The sequence below is a fragment of the Trachurus japonicus genome, chromosome 14, assembly GCF_045865225.1.
Source record: "Trachurus japonicus isolate A0001 chromosome 14, Traja_1.0".
Taxonomy (NCBI): domain Eukaryota; kingdom Metazoa; phylum Chordata; class Actinopteri; order Carangiformes; family Carangidae; genus Trachurus; species Trachurus japonicus.
In genome coordinates this window covers 12,335,917-12,350,173 of record NC_140920.1, presented here as the reverse complement: position 1 = coordinate 12,350,173, position 14,257 = coordinate 12,335,917, and the positions used below count along the sequence as shown (strand labels likewise).

Genomic DNA, 14,257 nt, shown 5'->3' with positions numbered 1-14,257 from the left:
AGAGAGACCCCACAACAAGCATGAGCTGAAAGTGGGCGCAGTGACGGCCTGGAGGAGCATCATGAGGATAGATAGTCTGCTGATGTGCATGGGTCAAAGACCTCAGGCAGTCAATGGCTACAAAAGATTTTCCACAAAATACTAAATATGATTTTGTTTATTTTGATTTATCTTTAAAAAAGTTTTGAACCAATAAACTTGAGTTGCTATTTGTACTACACTAGTATAGCATTTCTGACTATCTGCAGAATCTGAAGAACTAAAGTATAACTGTTAAAACAAAGAGGTGATTCTGCTTCAGCGAATCTGGCCTATAAAGATTGTCTCTACTGAACCAAATAATACTACTAATACTCCTTTCAAGAGGCGGTCTATTACTGTGTTTGACTGAATCCAATAGCCTTTGTAACTCTGATCCCAGGTGGTTTCTACAAGCTCTTACGTCAGTCCGGGCTTTTGAAGAGGTTCACAGCTAGTAGTACAGTAAAAATGCATTAACCTCCACTGGCCTGCATTTGGCTTGAGAACAGCCCGAGAGTGGATGAGAGGAAATTCTAACACCAGCCAATGAAAAACAAAGAGCCCAGTAAGAGCTTACATTAATTTTCTTAATTGATTTCTTCCAATAATAGTCAGCCCACCCCACCCCATAACCGGAGCCATCAACATTATCATCATCAGTGCTGACGCAGGAAATAAGAGATATGACCATCTATTTCATATTGGCAGTGCCTCAGGAGTCACTCACAACTGTGCTATGTCTCTAGAGAGCGGGTGACAGAGAAAGAGAGAGCACTTTGACACTGTGACAGGACACTGTATATTGCAGTTCCTCCATTATATTACCCCCTTTAAACTCTGCTTACTGGTCCCTGTCCTTGAGTCCTTGACTCTAACTGCTGCCGCAGAGATTCAGACTAAATTGCAGCATTTAACGACTTATAAAAGTCAATACTCACTATTCATCTTTTAAAAGGCAACCTGACTGCACTTGTCCATTTGAATTACATTCAGCAGACATCAGTCACCAGACGAAAGGATTTTGCTTTCCTCGTCTGCATGCAATGGAAGGGCAAGATGTACAACAAAAAACTTGACCCCTGGACATGTGTGTTTGAATGTTTGTGTTTGTACATGTGCACTGAGTGTACAATAACAATAAATGTGGTTCCATCTTTACAGACAAGGCATCCACCTGTCTATTGACAGTGCGTTGAAAGGAGAGTAATCAAACACAGACATACAGTAGAATGAGGAGCCTTAAGTAGAAGTAAATGTACATGGCACTACATGTATAACTTGCATAATGTGAAATGGGTGAACAGTATGATTATTTACTGGTGTACATCTACAGGAGATTCAACTGATCTGATTTCCAGTTTGGTTTAAAAAGTTCTTTCAAATGTCATTTCATAATTCATATTTTGTTGCATTGGCTATAGCTTAACTCGAGATCAGTTAGTCAAATAATCATTCTGGTTTATTTCAGTATTGGATGGTGTAAATTTTCTACTAATATTACCAATGGGCACAATTGCTATTGGTAATAATGAGAGTGCACTCACCATCCACCGCTCCAGTTAAATGCCTAGATCTGAGAACACAGATGCTTGTTTAAAAATAAGATCTAATGAGAGTGTGAACATACATGTTTAAAACATGCGGGCTTGTTTGACACCTGGTTGTTTGTCTGACTGCAATGGTGTCATGTTCCCAGGTCCCAGCAAGAGTATGCTAACTATGATGATGTCATATTTGCTACAAAATAAGGCTAAAAACTGTGAAAATAAATCATAACAAGGCAGAATTATCTTTGAATGGTGGTTCACTGTGCCACCTAATGTTACGTGCATGATCCCTGCATGCTTCGTATATGCATCTCTCTGTGAACCCACCCTTGTATTCTGGATCTGAAGGCTTCCATGGTCAAGCAGAGAAAACCGCGGGTCCTTCCCGAGCAGACTGGCTCCATTCTTTCTCCAGGAGACCGTGGGCTCTGGCTCCCCAGATGCCTGACACCTGAGTAGGGTCACACCTCCTAATGCCTGTGTTTGGTTGGATGGACCCTGCCGGATGATGGGTGGTGGGCGGTCCTTCAGCGCTAAGGATAATAATCAAGGAACCGGTGTTATCATTTGAATACATTCTTAATAGTGTAATTTTGATGTCATGATCTTGGCAAAAAAAAAAAGATAACAAAAAGAAACAGAAAAAAACATGACCTTATCACAAGGTGTTAATTTGTGATTGCAGTAATTGCATTAGTGATTGCAGGCCCAATATGTTAGAGTTCAATCTGATGGATTTGTTGTGAGAGGAAGTGACTGTTTAGTGAGCCTTTTCCACAGCAGGGCAGTGCGCTCATGGCACTGCATCACACCTTTGAGCTTTAATTACTAGGTGAGGATTAACGACGCTTCACCCATGGTGCTAATTACCATACCTTCTTTATAACACCTCTCAACACATTCATGCCTGTCCTCTCTCACTACTCTGACTCAGGGCTGCACCTCCTCCCTCTTGGCATCTCTCACCCACCCAGACCCCCCCCCCCTCCACCTCCCATACACTAAACTAAACTCTGAATTAGCATGCCAACCAGGACAACAATACATCTCTTTTAAAGCTTTTTAAAGCATGTTATATCGCCCAGAAAACAGCCTCTGCACTCTGCAATAGTAATTTCTCGAGTGCTGAATCTCTCTCTAGGCCTTGTAACCAGCCCCCCGCTTTCAATTTCCTCACTGCTGCTCTCCACTGTTATCAGGTCTGTCTCCATTCGCACAAGTGTTTACAGCAGGTTCCTCCTGCCTTATCTTCCATCACACCTCCTTCAGCACAATGAGGAACACAGCAACACCGGCACAATGGGAGCAAAATCAGGTACAACTTGGTGAAGCAAAGAGTACAGTGAGGGGAGCCAAATGTGATCCTCTATTTTTATAGGAAGAGAATTGTTTGCATACATGTGGCGAAATAAACATTATTTGCTGCACATTATGTCGTTGAGAAGCATCTAATAATGGAACCTGACATATGACTGTTAGAAATGGCTTGCCATTTTTTTAATATAATGTACTGTAGGTCTCCACACTTATTATAGACAGTGTGGTATAGCATTTTCAGGAAAACATCTACTGCACAGCAAGCAATCATTCTCCCAACTGACAGGAGAGCAAACACCAACACTATATTGCTGTTCCTGATTTAGTGGAAGTCTGGTAAAAAATGCAATCATGCTCTCCAGCTTTAGTGACAAAGGCAATAATAAAATGTTGTTTTGGAGATTGTTTGTCACTTCTCATGACCTATAGCTACCCAGGCGGCCAAATAAACTGAACTGTTTTACAGATTTTCAGGTAAAAGGATCCAGCTACTAACTGCATGCATGCTACCGAGTGAATGGTTATTTTGTATTATTAGATTATTATTAGATTGTATTATTAATTAGATGAGTTAACATAGAAAGATCACCAATTCCTGCAAATACCACCGCACCATGGCTCTAAGCTAGAGTTGAGAGGTAACTGTCAGGGTTCTGGTTGGTACTCTTTGATCAAGCATCACAGCAGTAGCCACCATTAGCCTCCAGGTATCCTCAGTGTCTACAGGAATAGGTCAGACAGGTTCAAGCTCACCCAAAATCTATCTAGTATCAAAAACTCACCCCCTGTGGGCTTGAAATATGGCTTTGAAATATGTGCAGCTTGGAAAGCAGCGGCAGTGGTCATCTTGGATTCACTGCAGTTACAATGGGTTCTAACAGTGACCCAGTTTCACATCCACAGAAAATTGTCAGACCACTTCTGCGGTATCTCATCCGTCTGCGAGTATGCCCAGAAATCTCCAGCGACTTTCAGCAACACATGGCTGAATACAACGACTTTGTTTCAGTCCTCACACACAAGTTTTCTCAGCTCATGTGCTTGCTAGAGCATTTGGAGTGCACAACTCCTGGTTAGAACTGCATAAAGATTAATCTTTCATCTTCAAGTTCCTGTCAAGACATGTTTTAAACTGTGTAAAGAAAAATATTCTGCTGTGATTAACATTTTGTTTAACATGATTTCCTCCCCACATAAAAAGGGAAATAAATCAAAAGCTGGCACTGGAAGCACATCTTTGCTCACTTCATCAGTGAGAAATTCTGGATCAGGTCTTAAGCCCCGCTCAAGGAGCAGCTCGCATCAAGATGAGGAAACATCACAGAGAGTCAGCATCTTTCACTTGTTTATCTTATTTTTGTTTTTTTTTAGCTTGCAAGTAGCAGTAGTTGATACGGTGTGAGTGGTTCTCCTTATGCAAACTCCTTCTCTTTACTGCCAAGGGTTTGGAGTTATTTTAACACATCCCCCACCACCACAAGATGACAGGAGTGGTTTCTTAGGTTATATGGTTATATGAAATCCTGTCGGACTCAATCAGTTTTTATTGGACTCTCTGCAGGTGGAAATATATAGTCATGGTGTTGACTGCTATTTTTTCCTCTTGAAATATATTTAAAAACACATAATGTTGACGCTATCTGGGTTGAAACCTGACTTTTATCAGAGCCAGTCTTTCAGCTGATAAAGTGCCATTGCTTTAAGTCTAATTGGATGATTAATAAACTTGTTTGTCACACGCCCAATGGCAAGAGTGGAGCACATCAATATCTGCACCCTCCAAGGTTTTCTTCATGTCACCCCAATGTGAAGCGATGTTCAAGCATCCAAAACTCCACTACACAAATCCCTATTCATCTTTGTTTATAGCCATCAATCACAGGCATTCCCCCATCCCCTGTGCTCTACACCAAACATTTGGATATTGATCCGTCTCCTCTGAGTGACAGAACAGAAGTCATTTCCTCTCCAAAAAAACACTTCAACAGATGTTAATTTAATAATGTGTGGGAGAAAAAGCCAAGAAACAAATGGAAAGAAGTGCATAAACAGCTCCCAGCTGGCAGTGGCTCAGCACTTAATGCTGACATTAAAGCTTTGTCAAAAAAAAAGAAAAAGTGCAAAGTGTCTCTCCATCAAGGAGACAGCTTTATTCTATACAGTTTCAGTCTTTTCAGACCATTCACATTTGCCACAGTGAGGTGATAATAAAAAGGATGACTGTGGGTGACTGGCTTTTAGAACATACAGATGCATCTTCAGCTTTAAACGTGTGGGTAGATAAATAACCTGTGATATACTGGTATTGAATGTTTTATTAGGTCTGGATAATGCAACAAGCTTATGCCTGTGTGTTTTTTAGATGATTCTAAAACACAATATAAATAAACACAATATAAAAAAATGCACCAACATCAAATACAGAATTCCATTGACAGGGCTTTTAAAATATAATGCATGTTTTCGCTGACCCAGTTTGAACATTGCCCAAACAATGTGACTTCAAGCAGCTAAGTGAAAAATATGTTTTATGCTTCAAACATGTCTGAATGTTAAGTGAAAAACAGAAAGAGTGCTGCTCTAAAGAATCTCACAATATAACTTTTTAGTATCATCTACAAATCAAGTCTGCTGCAGACCAAAGTTTATACAAAAAGCTGTAGTGTTTGCCGTTTTTAGCTGTTTAGAGAAATCTGCCCAAATTATGAAAAAATGGCGTCATTCTGGCAAGATATGTACTGAGCCGTGCAATCATGCAATATTGTTTTGACTGTACACTATGTGTATTCACCACTGTGATGTACAATGTACCTAACAGGGTGTTACAATAGAATCTGAGTATAAAAAATGTTGGCACATAACTGATACCAAGTAATATTGATGATGTTATGACATCATCTAAAAAAGGTAGTTTTTTTATATTTTAATATCTCACATTATTGATTTTATATTTTTAAGTGTATTTGTCCAGCCTTACCGTCTGCTACTTCAAGCTGTGCCTTGGCCATGATGCTGCCTGCTACAGTGAGAGCCTGGCAGATATAATATCCTGCATCAGAGCGCTGCACAGATGAAATCGTCAACTCTCCGTTCAGGGACACAGACACTCGGCTTTCACCCTGTATCGGCTGGTTGGGAAACAGAAGATCCTACAGAGGGTAAAAGTGGAAAGTACTGTTGAGTGATTGAGTGGGATTGAATTTGGAATCTTGACTTCAGAGACCGGTTATTTTTATTTCATTTTTCATTTTTATTAACATGCATATTTCCCATATGAATGTGAGAATTTCATAGCTGCCCTCTCCAATGTGTTGTCAGGAATTATTTTACCGAATGAACTGTTGATTGCTATAACGATTATCTTGATGGGGGCAAACTGAGGTAATTGTATTTTATGTTACATCTTTGACCAATATAAATGACTTTGGAAAAAAAAAACACACCATTGTGTTCAAGACATGCCTTCAACACGCTTACATATTCTGACAATTATGTGCAATTCGGTTAGAAAAGTGGGTCAATGTCTCTTTCCTACTAAGCCTGAATGGCAGTTTACCCCCAGAGTGATAATCTGTGCTGTGATAACCTGCAGTCATGGTCATGAAATTGAGGCATCAGCGTTCTCTCTCATTTCTGCACCCCAAGCAGACAAGCTGATGGGCAGCAAAGGACATTAGCCTGCTTTCATTATGTCTAATGACTCTAATGCAGCACATGACATTGTTTCTTGCTAAGTGATTTGGCTGGTCAGACTGGCGTCGATTGATGATGAATGACCACTTCATCTATATGTGGGACAGAACTATATCCTGCGGTCCCCTGCTTTGATCCTTTTAGTCAGCTCCTTGGCCATTATTCTATTTTACATATTTTACGTTTGATGTGCCTGCTGAATTCACATCTGAGAAATGCTTTATATTTTTTGATTAATAACTCCTCGGCATGAACAAATCCTCATAGACATACACACATACACAAGTATATTTGCCTGAATCAGTATCCTCACCTGGCTGCCCTCCCGTTGCCAGAAGACAGTGGGCTGAGGTTTCCCCCTGGTCTCGCAGGGAAAGGTAGCTGTTCGTCCTTGAGCCACAATCTGGTCCCGGGGTCGCACCACAAACTGGGGCGCCTCTGAGGTTAAAGGTAAAATAAACAATAACACAATAACAACACATTGGCACAGAGCTCTAAGTGTGTATTATACTGTAGCAGGACTGCTTTTAAAAACACTCTGGACATGAAGGTCCAGCTGCAAGCTAAAAGATTCATGCATTAGGTTTTAGTCATTTGTTATAGAGCTATTTCTTGATTATGCCAGTCACACAAGCCATTCATTCAGCTGCCACAACATCAGAATGAATGATACTAGCTAATTAGCAGGGTGCCTTGATGTCCTCAATTCAAGTTTTTCCTCTAAGGCGTATCATCCATATTTGGACCCCCATTTGGAAACGAAAAAAAAAAAAAGTGAGGTGGTAAATCCACTGCTGCTACTAAAGACTGCCAGGGGAAGTCAGGGGTTGATCGATCGTAACAATGTAGATATGCATGTCCAATATTAGTTTGATGAATGTGTTCGTGGAATGCCACAACAGTACATGCATACTGTATGTGTGATCTTAAACAGAAAGAGAGTCAACGCATGCACAATGGGATCAGCTCTTACTTACCAACGGGGCGAGCTGGTGACACAACAATGGTGTGGGTGAGATTAACACACGACACAGAGAGAAGGAGAGCAGAGGAGTAGAATAGAGGGACAGAAAAAGAAAAGAATGAAAATCAGAAATGAATGAGATGGAGTTGGGTTTCCATCCATGAAGTTTCAAGGGGGAGGAGGGTAAATGCTCAAGTCACCAAAGGAGGTGAGTTCATGGGCCACAAGGAAATAGCACCTTGGCAATAGGGAGGAGGGAAACGATGCCAAAAGCCACGGAGCAGCTTGACTCATGTCATAAAAACAACACATTCACACAGATCTGTTTGTGTATCAAGTGCCTTACACCTGGCTGCCCATTATATGTCATGACTCATGTCACATGTCCTGTCTCAACACATCACAACAACACTAATATGTAACGTGATATATTTTGGTTAAGGCCAATTGCTTTCCTTTGGCTAAGTTCACACTGCTAAGCTGTCTTTATAAGACTCTGAAAACAATCTGCATCCAGACTGAGTGTCCTTACTAACGCACCTGAAACCACACATAGTATACTGTAAATCACCATTCATGTACACCGGGCATGTACTGTAAGCAGGAAGCAGATTCTGCAGTTAATTAGTTACTGCGAACAGCACAACAGATGCTAGCAAAGACAACAAGGTCAGTAACGCTTGCACTTTGTTGTCTGTATTTCATTCACTACTGGTAGTTGAGGCTGTTGTGACAAGAATCGGAGAGCGAACAGGGGTGTTTACATCATCGTTCCCATAGCTCTCCACTTTTGCCAATCCAGACTCCAACACGAGTCTGGAGTTTTCAAACTAAAATGGGGCCAGCAGCATTTCCAAAAGTCTAGGCATTTGAAAACTCTGGAGTAGTGGTGGTGTAAATGTAGAAAAAGTGATGTGTTTTAAAAATAAAAGGTAGTAGTGTGGACATAGCCTTTATCATTTATATATATATATATATTTTTTTTTTTAAATACTGTGTTAGCACTATACAATTCTTAGAATATTTTACACACATACAATAACAGCCCTGGCTATAACTCAAAATGTGCTTTGACTCCAACACAAATCTTCTGGGTTTTTTCCAACATATGAGATAGCTCATGCATGAACAATAGGAACAAGTATAAAAATTTCATTATAATAAAGACAGAATGAACAGTTAATGTCGTGAGATCTATGATGTACAGTATGCATGGTGATGTATGAAACATTTATTCATACTGTATGTTAAGAATGCGTTACTGGTTGGTTCCAAGTGTTACTTAAGTTACATGAAAATGTTTTATATGACGGTTATGATGAGAACATACAGAGCAGAAGGCAGAGCGGAACATTTATTTGATTTTTATAATATGAACCTTTGATATGAAATAGCTTCCTCCCATTGATATGGTGTAAATATGAAGTGAGTGGGCTGCAGGGAGAATAAGACCCCCAGGAGAGGTCATAACAGTTCACTTAAAGCTGGTTAGATTGTTCATATCTGGGGCCTAGCTGGAGATCTAGGGCAATCAACTACATCAGCCCGATATATATGAAAGAAAAGCTGAGGCCAGGCCCAGCCTTTCAGCAGGGGGGCAATAACACTCGTAAAGTGGGCAATAAAGGACTGATTGTCCTGCGGCCTGCTTTGGGAGATACAAAAAAATATCAGGGATGGGTTATGAGCTTTACCACAAGTGAATCCACGAGCAGTTACCCACCTCTGATAGTCAGGTAGGCAGAGGCCTCCACTTTACCCACACGGTTCTCCGCCAGACAGGTGAAGGTTCCCTGATCACTGACGGATGCTTTTTTAATCTTCAGGAGGAAGTCTTCTTTTTCATATCTGATGTCATACCTGGCAACAAAGAGGAAGTGGAGTGACATTAAGTCAGGCAAAATGATCAAAAACAATTATGTGTGGATTAAAATTCACATTTGATAAACGTTTTTCTTTTCAAATATATATTTATATATTTTGATCAAGGAAATGCCTATAATAAACACTGGAATTAAATCAAGGGTGTGTAAACTTGTGTGATGTGTTTTTTTTTCTGTGCTTTTATAAAGGTTGTGTCATTTTTGATAGAACGAAGACAGACTTTCTAAGGCAATTAAGACTCTCTGCTGCACACACTGTGCTACGGAGGCAGAAAAAGGGGAGCAATTATGCTGAGATGAAGGCATGGCAAAATGAAAGGTGCTTTCAGCTGGAACCCTGACTGTTCCACTATTTCAATATTTATAAAGACGAGCCACCCACTGTGGTGCGGGCTGTGCACTATGCAATGCTATATGTGCATGTGTGAATGTGTTTGAATGTGTGTTTGTGTGTGTGTGTATATAAGAGCAAGCAAAAGGAAGGGTAGACGGAGACAGGAGGGGAGGAGGGGAGGACAAACACTCTGAGAGTAAGGGAGTGGCACAGTCTGACAAACTGAATTTGATGAATGAGCCAAGCAGTAAGGAATGACTTATTCATAGAGATGTTCCATGCATCAGTGTGTATCCACCAGTGCAGCGTACTGTAATGCAGCAGTGGTGCAGTTATATTGAGAGGAACATCTCAGCTACCAGAGTTTAGATAAGTGCCTCAGAGGGGCTACAAACAGTATGAGCATAGGAGGAGCAAGGAGTCGGGCTCTCCCTCTCTGGGGTCCCTTTTGGTTTGAGAGATCCTGTGAAATTGTCTAGCCAGCCATACTGATCCAGAGATGGAAGACAAGTCAGGCAGAGAAATGGCACAAGGGGTGAGAAAAAGTCACATTTGAAATAGATGTTCCAAAGGGTGTGGGCAGAATATCGACGGGGGTTTGTGGGGTCTGTCCGGAGTCTGGTGCGGACTCCATTCACAGCACATCTCTGACCCAGATACAGTCTTCCCCAGGAGACTGACGGGTTTAGGAAAAGAATGAAAGAAGTGGAAAGAGGGAAGTGAGGCGAGGCAGGTCTGAAAAGTAGGACATGTTTCTGGAGTCAAGGGGCACTAAGGTAGGGGGCACCAGACAGACAGACAGACAGACAGACACAGACAGTTACTATAATCTACATCGCAATTTATCCTACAATGTTGACACATCTGAGAAGGAGCCGTACTCCATCCTTAGAGCAGTAATGGCTTGTCACAGGTGTTTGTTAAACTCGTGGTAGCATAAATAAATGTGTCTCTTTTTGAGGTGACATTTTTCAGCTTCGCTTTTCACAGCTGAAGACTAATGTGAGAGAGATGACTCACCAGCATCACAGCTTCTCTGTTCAGTTGACACACTTGATATATTTGGTTTACCTGATAGCAATTCAAGTTCCAAAGTAATTAAAACAATCTCCAAGAACTTCAATATATAATATGGTATATAATAAGTCTGGTTTATCATTCCATCGAGTTATGCATCTTGACTAGGTTTTTCACAGTTAGGTACCCAGGTTTATTTTTATTTTAACACATTAACCCACAGGAATATGTCATCTCCCTTGATGTGTGCCAAACAAAGAGGCCACTTAGGTTTTATAATAACGCTTTATTTCATTTTATTTTCATTTTTACATCATCTAAATCAAGTGTAAGAACATTTAATAATGATGGGGGAGTTAACATACTGTAAGTTATGCACTGACAATGAACATAGTTTGTCATTTTAATCTTTAGATTTCAAACATCACAAAGAAATTGCTATTCAAAACCTAAACAAAAGCATTGAATTAAAAGGTTTGAATTGATGGCCATTCATGCATAATGAGACATGCGGCATTTAAAAGTCTCACCTGCTGAGCCTTAACTATTAAGACTGTAAAAACCCACATGGTGGACTGATAATGATTTAAAACTAAGTGTTCTAATGGGGTTAGAAAGCAATTATCACATGTCTACGGTATGGGTACACGCAGCACTATAAACTGGCCTTAGAAATGACCACAGAACTGAATCATCACCCTGCCAACCAACTGGACCCTTCATCATCAAACATCACGCAGTTCCTGATCCCTGCAGGGCTGATGTATTGGAGTGCTTTATATTAAACATATCTCTGGATCCTTTAGTACCTTAGTGCCTCGCTGGCTCTCCCTGACCATTTATCCACTTTCGCTTTCACTGTATTAATATGCACAGATGGAGACAAACACATACACACAGATATAGGCACAGCACACATTCACACACATTCCTCACCTGCCACGGGGAATCTCCACATCCTCCTTCTTCCAGCGCACCGTAGGCGGGGGGTCACCATGGACCTGACACCTGAACTCCACGCTCTCATCAACTAAGACCACCTGGTTCACAGGCCGCTGCACAAAAACTGGTCTTTCTGGATGTGGGCAGTATACATAAGATGGGTGCTAAATATACTTTCAAATGTTGCACAGAGTGTGTTAGTGGGCAGTACTGTATGTAACTATGAAAAAGTCATGCTCTATTAGTTTCTGACACAGGCAAAGAGTTCATGTCTTCTTACCAAACACTGAGAACTGAGCTTTTTCACTCTCTCTCTCCCCGACCATGTTGACCGCCACACACACATAAATCCCTGCATCGCTCTTCTTGGTATTCGAGATGGTCAGCTTTCCTCCACGTACCTGACGGCATATGCATGTAATTAGAGCCAACCAGCTCAATTAGAAGGTCTTTACATTGTCGAAATGAATCACTTAGCATGTGATTGAGAGTAAGGGTCATGTCAAAGGCGCAGGAGTGGCCCCTAGGAGAGTAACCCACCGTGATCCTGTCATCCTTGAGGTTAAGAGACCCCAAGTCTTTCCTCCAGAATGTGGTGGGTTCTGGGTGCCCACGCGGAGGCTGACACTCGAGAGTGGCGGTCTCCCCGACTGCCACCACCACGTCCTGTGGGTTCTGTCTGAAGTCATCACGTAACACTATAAGAAAAAAAAGAGAGGGGAGAAGGGGCCGTTAGTCCTGTGTGCTACTTTTCTCATTCAGTTGATCAGATTTTTCTTTTAGTTTCAGCTCTATTATTTCAACCAGAAGGTTCCATGGCTGCACTGACGTGGGCTAACCATGACCGCTGCCACCTTTGTCTAATATAAGAGTCTGAAAGATAATTCTTGAAGTAGACTGCCTCACAGGACCCTCAGCAATCTATCCGTCTTCAATAATACAGTTTTCCCCCTGAGGGTATAGGTACAGGCTTTCCTTTGATCTCAGTAGATAAACGTTAGAGGGTGTAAAGCCAGGTAGGATTAACAGTACAAGGTGCAGGAGAAAGACACCGAGAAGACAAGCAAGAACATAAAAGCCGAGTAAAACTGCAGAAGCAACACAAATAGGGAGGTTGAGAACAATAAGTGAAAGATCTTCCATTAAAAATTCAAGCAACAATAAATCTGTAAAGCCCGACTACAGACTTCCTTCAGGCTATATCCAACAGTGTGAACATGCTGGATAAAACAAATATCCTGCTGATACTATACATCACTCCAAGACACACTGGTGGTATCGCACACAGTGCATGACTGGAGGGGATCATCCTCCGGGGAGCATGAATGAGATCATTGCAGCAAAGGGAATTCACCAAAACATTCAAATTCATCCATGCATCCATCCATTAGCTATACCACTCATCCTCTCAGGGTCACGGCAGGGGGTTGGGCTGTGAGCGGGGCTGGAGCCAAGTCTATCACAGAGCTGACATAAAGTGACAAAGAGCCGCCATTTGAATTCGTCCTCTGAGAAACTTGAACAGTCATAGAGATTTCTGCAGCAGCACTTAATAAATTCAATGCAATGTAAGACAGAAAGTACAGACACTGTATCAGTATGAGTTTCACGGTTAGAATACAAATTCTTGCTAATAGTAAAAAACGTATTTTATGGTGGTTATTTTCATGAGGGCCAGGGAAGATAAGTTGGTTTTGATGGCTGAAAACATCTCCATGCAAAGGAACGATCAGGACCAAAGACTATTTAATAAGCCTGAGCCATCATTGTCTTTCCTTCAAAACTCATAAAACGCTGTGGTCGACTCTACAGCATCAAAGGCTGCACTGCAGTCTCTGTGACTTCTGCAAATGCAAGGGCGATACAGGTCAATGTGTTGTGAAGTTTCCGGAGCTGTTTCTTCGACTAATAAAACATCAGCTTGGCTGAAAGCTTTGATGAAAAAAAATGCCAGTTCAATGGCGGGCCTGAACTTTGTAGAAGACACAGGATCAGACCTTGGTTTTGGTATGAGAAAACAGCAATGGCTAGTGTGGTATTGACTGAATCAGACAATCCTTTATGAAATGTTTATTAAATGACAAAGGAAGATGTGCAAGGCTTCATTCAGCATCAAGTGTAAATTTGTTTTCAAATATCTCATGAACAGTTGCAACACTCCTCGTTGGGCGTTATTGTGTCACTTTTGAAACTAAAAAACATACTGTATACTGAGAGTCCTCCATACTTGAAATGAGTCAATACTATAGAGATACAGGGGACGACAACCACTAATAAAAATAGCCCAGAATAAAGAAGCTGCTTGAAATGTACTGGGTGAAATATGCCACAATTACTTATTTTCATACCAAACATACACATTCTCAGGTCATTAGAATTTTATTTATAAGCGACTTTATATTCTGTTTTCTTCCACTGTTGGACAGATGCTTTAATTTCCCCATGGCAGGGCAGTCTGTACTGGTGTGTTCAAAGGAGTGAGAACATCAAGAATTTTCAAGCAATCCATGTAAAAGCCATACTCATGCATTTTGAACAG

At 41.1% G+C, this 14,257-nt stretch overlaps 1 protein-coding gene across 2 annotated transcripts in view; it reads right to left on the bottom strand.

Moving 5' to 3' along the window:
* LOC146974350 (roundabout homolog 2-like) overlaps positions 1 to 14,257 on the bottom strand; it is a 75,829-nt gene that overhangs the window by 21,425 nt on the left and 40,147 nt on the right. The window contains exons 3-10 of one of the 2 annotated variants that reach the window (XM_085797548.1): positions 12,259 to 12,416; positions 11,999 to 12,119; positions 11,713 to 11,851; positions 9,266 to 9,402; positions 7,556 to 7,567; positions 6,892 to 7,016; positions 5,863 to 6,034; positions 1,896 to 2,101 (exon numbers count right to left, since the gene is read on the bottom strand). In XM_085797548.1, coding sequence (XP_085653674.1) covers positions 1,896 to 2,101; positions 5,863 to 6,034; positions 6,892 to 7,016; positions 7,556 to 7,567; positions 9,266 to 9,402; positions 11,713 to 11,851; positions 11,999 to 12,119; positions 12,259 to 12,416 — 1,070 coding nt within the window. The remainder of the gene's footprint in view (positions 1 to 1,895; positions 2,102 to 5,862; positions 6,035 to 6,891; positions 7,017 to 7,555; positions 7,568 to 9,265; positions 9,403 to 11,712; positions 11,852 to 11,998; positions 12,120 to 12,258; positions 12,417 to 14,257) is intronic. The other variant, XM_085797549.1, reaches the window with a different exon arrangement.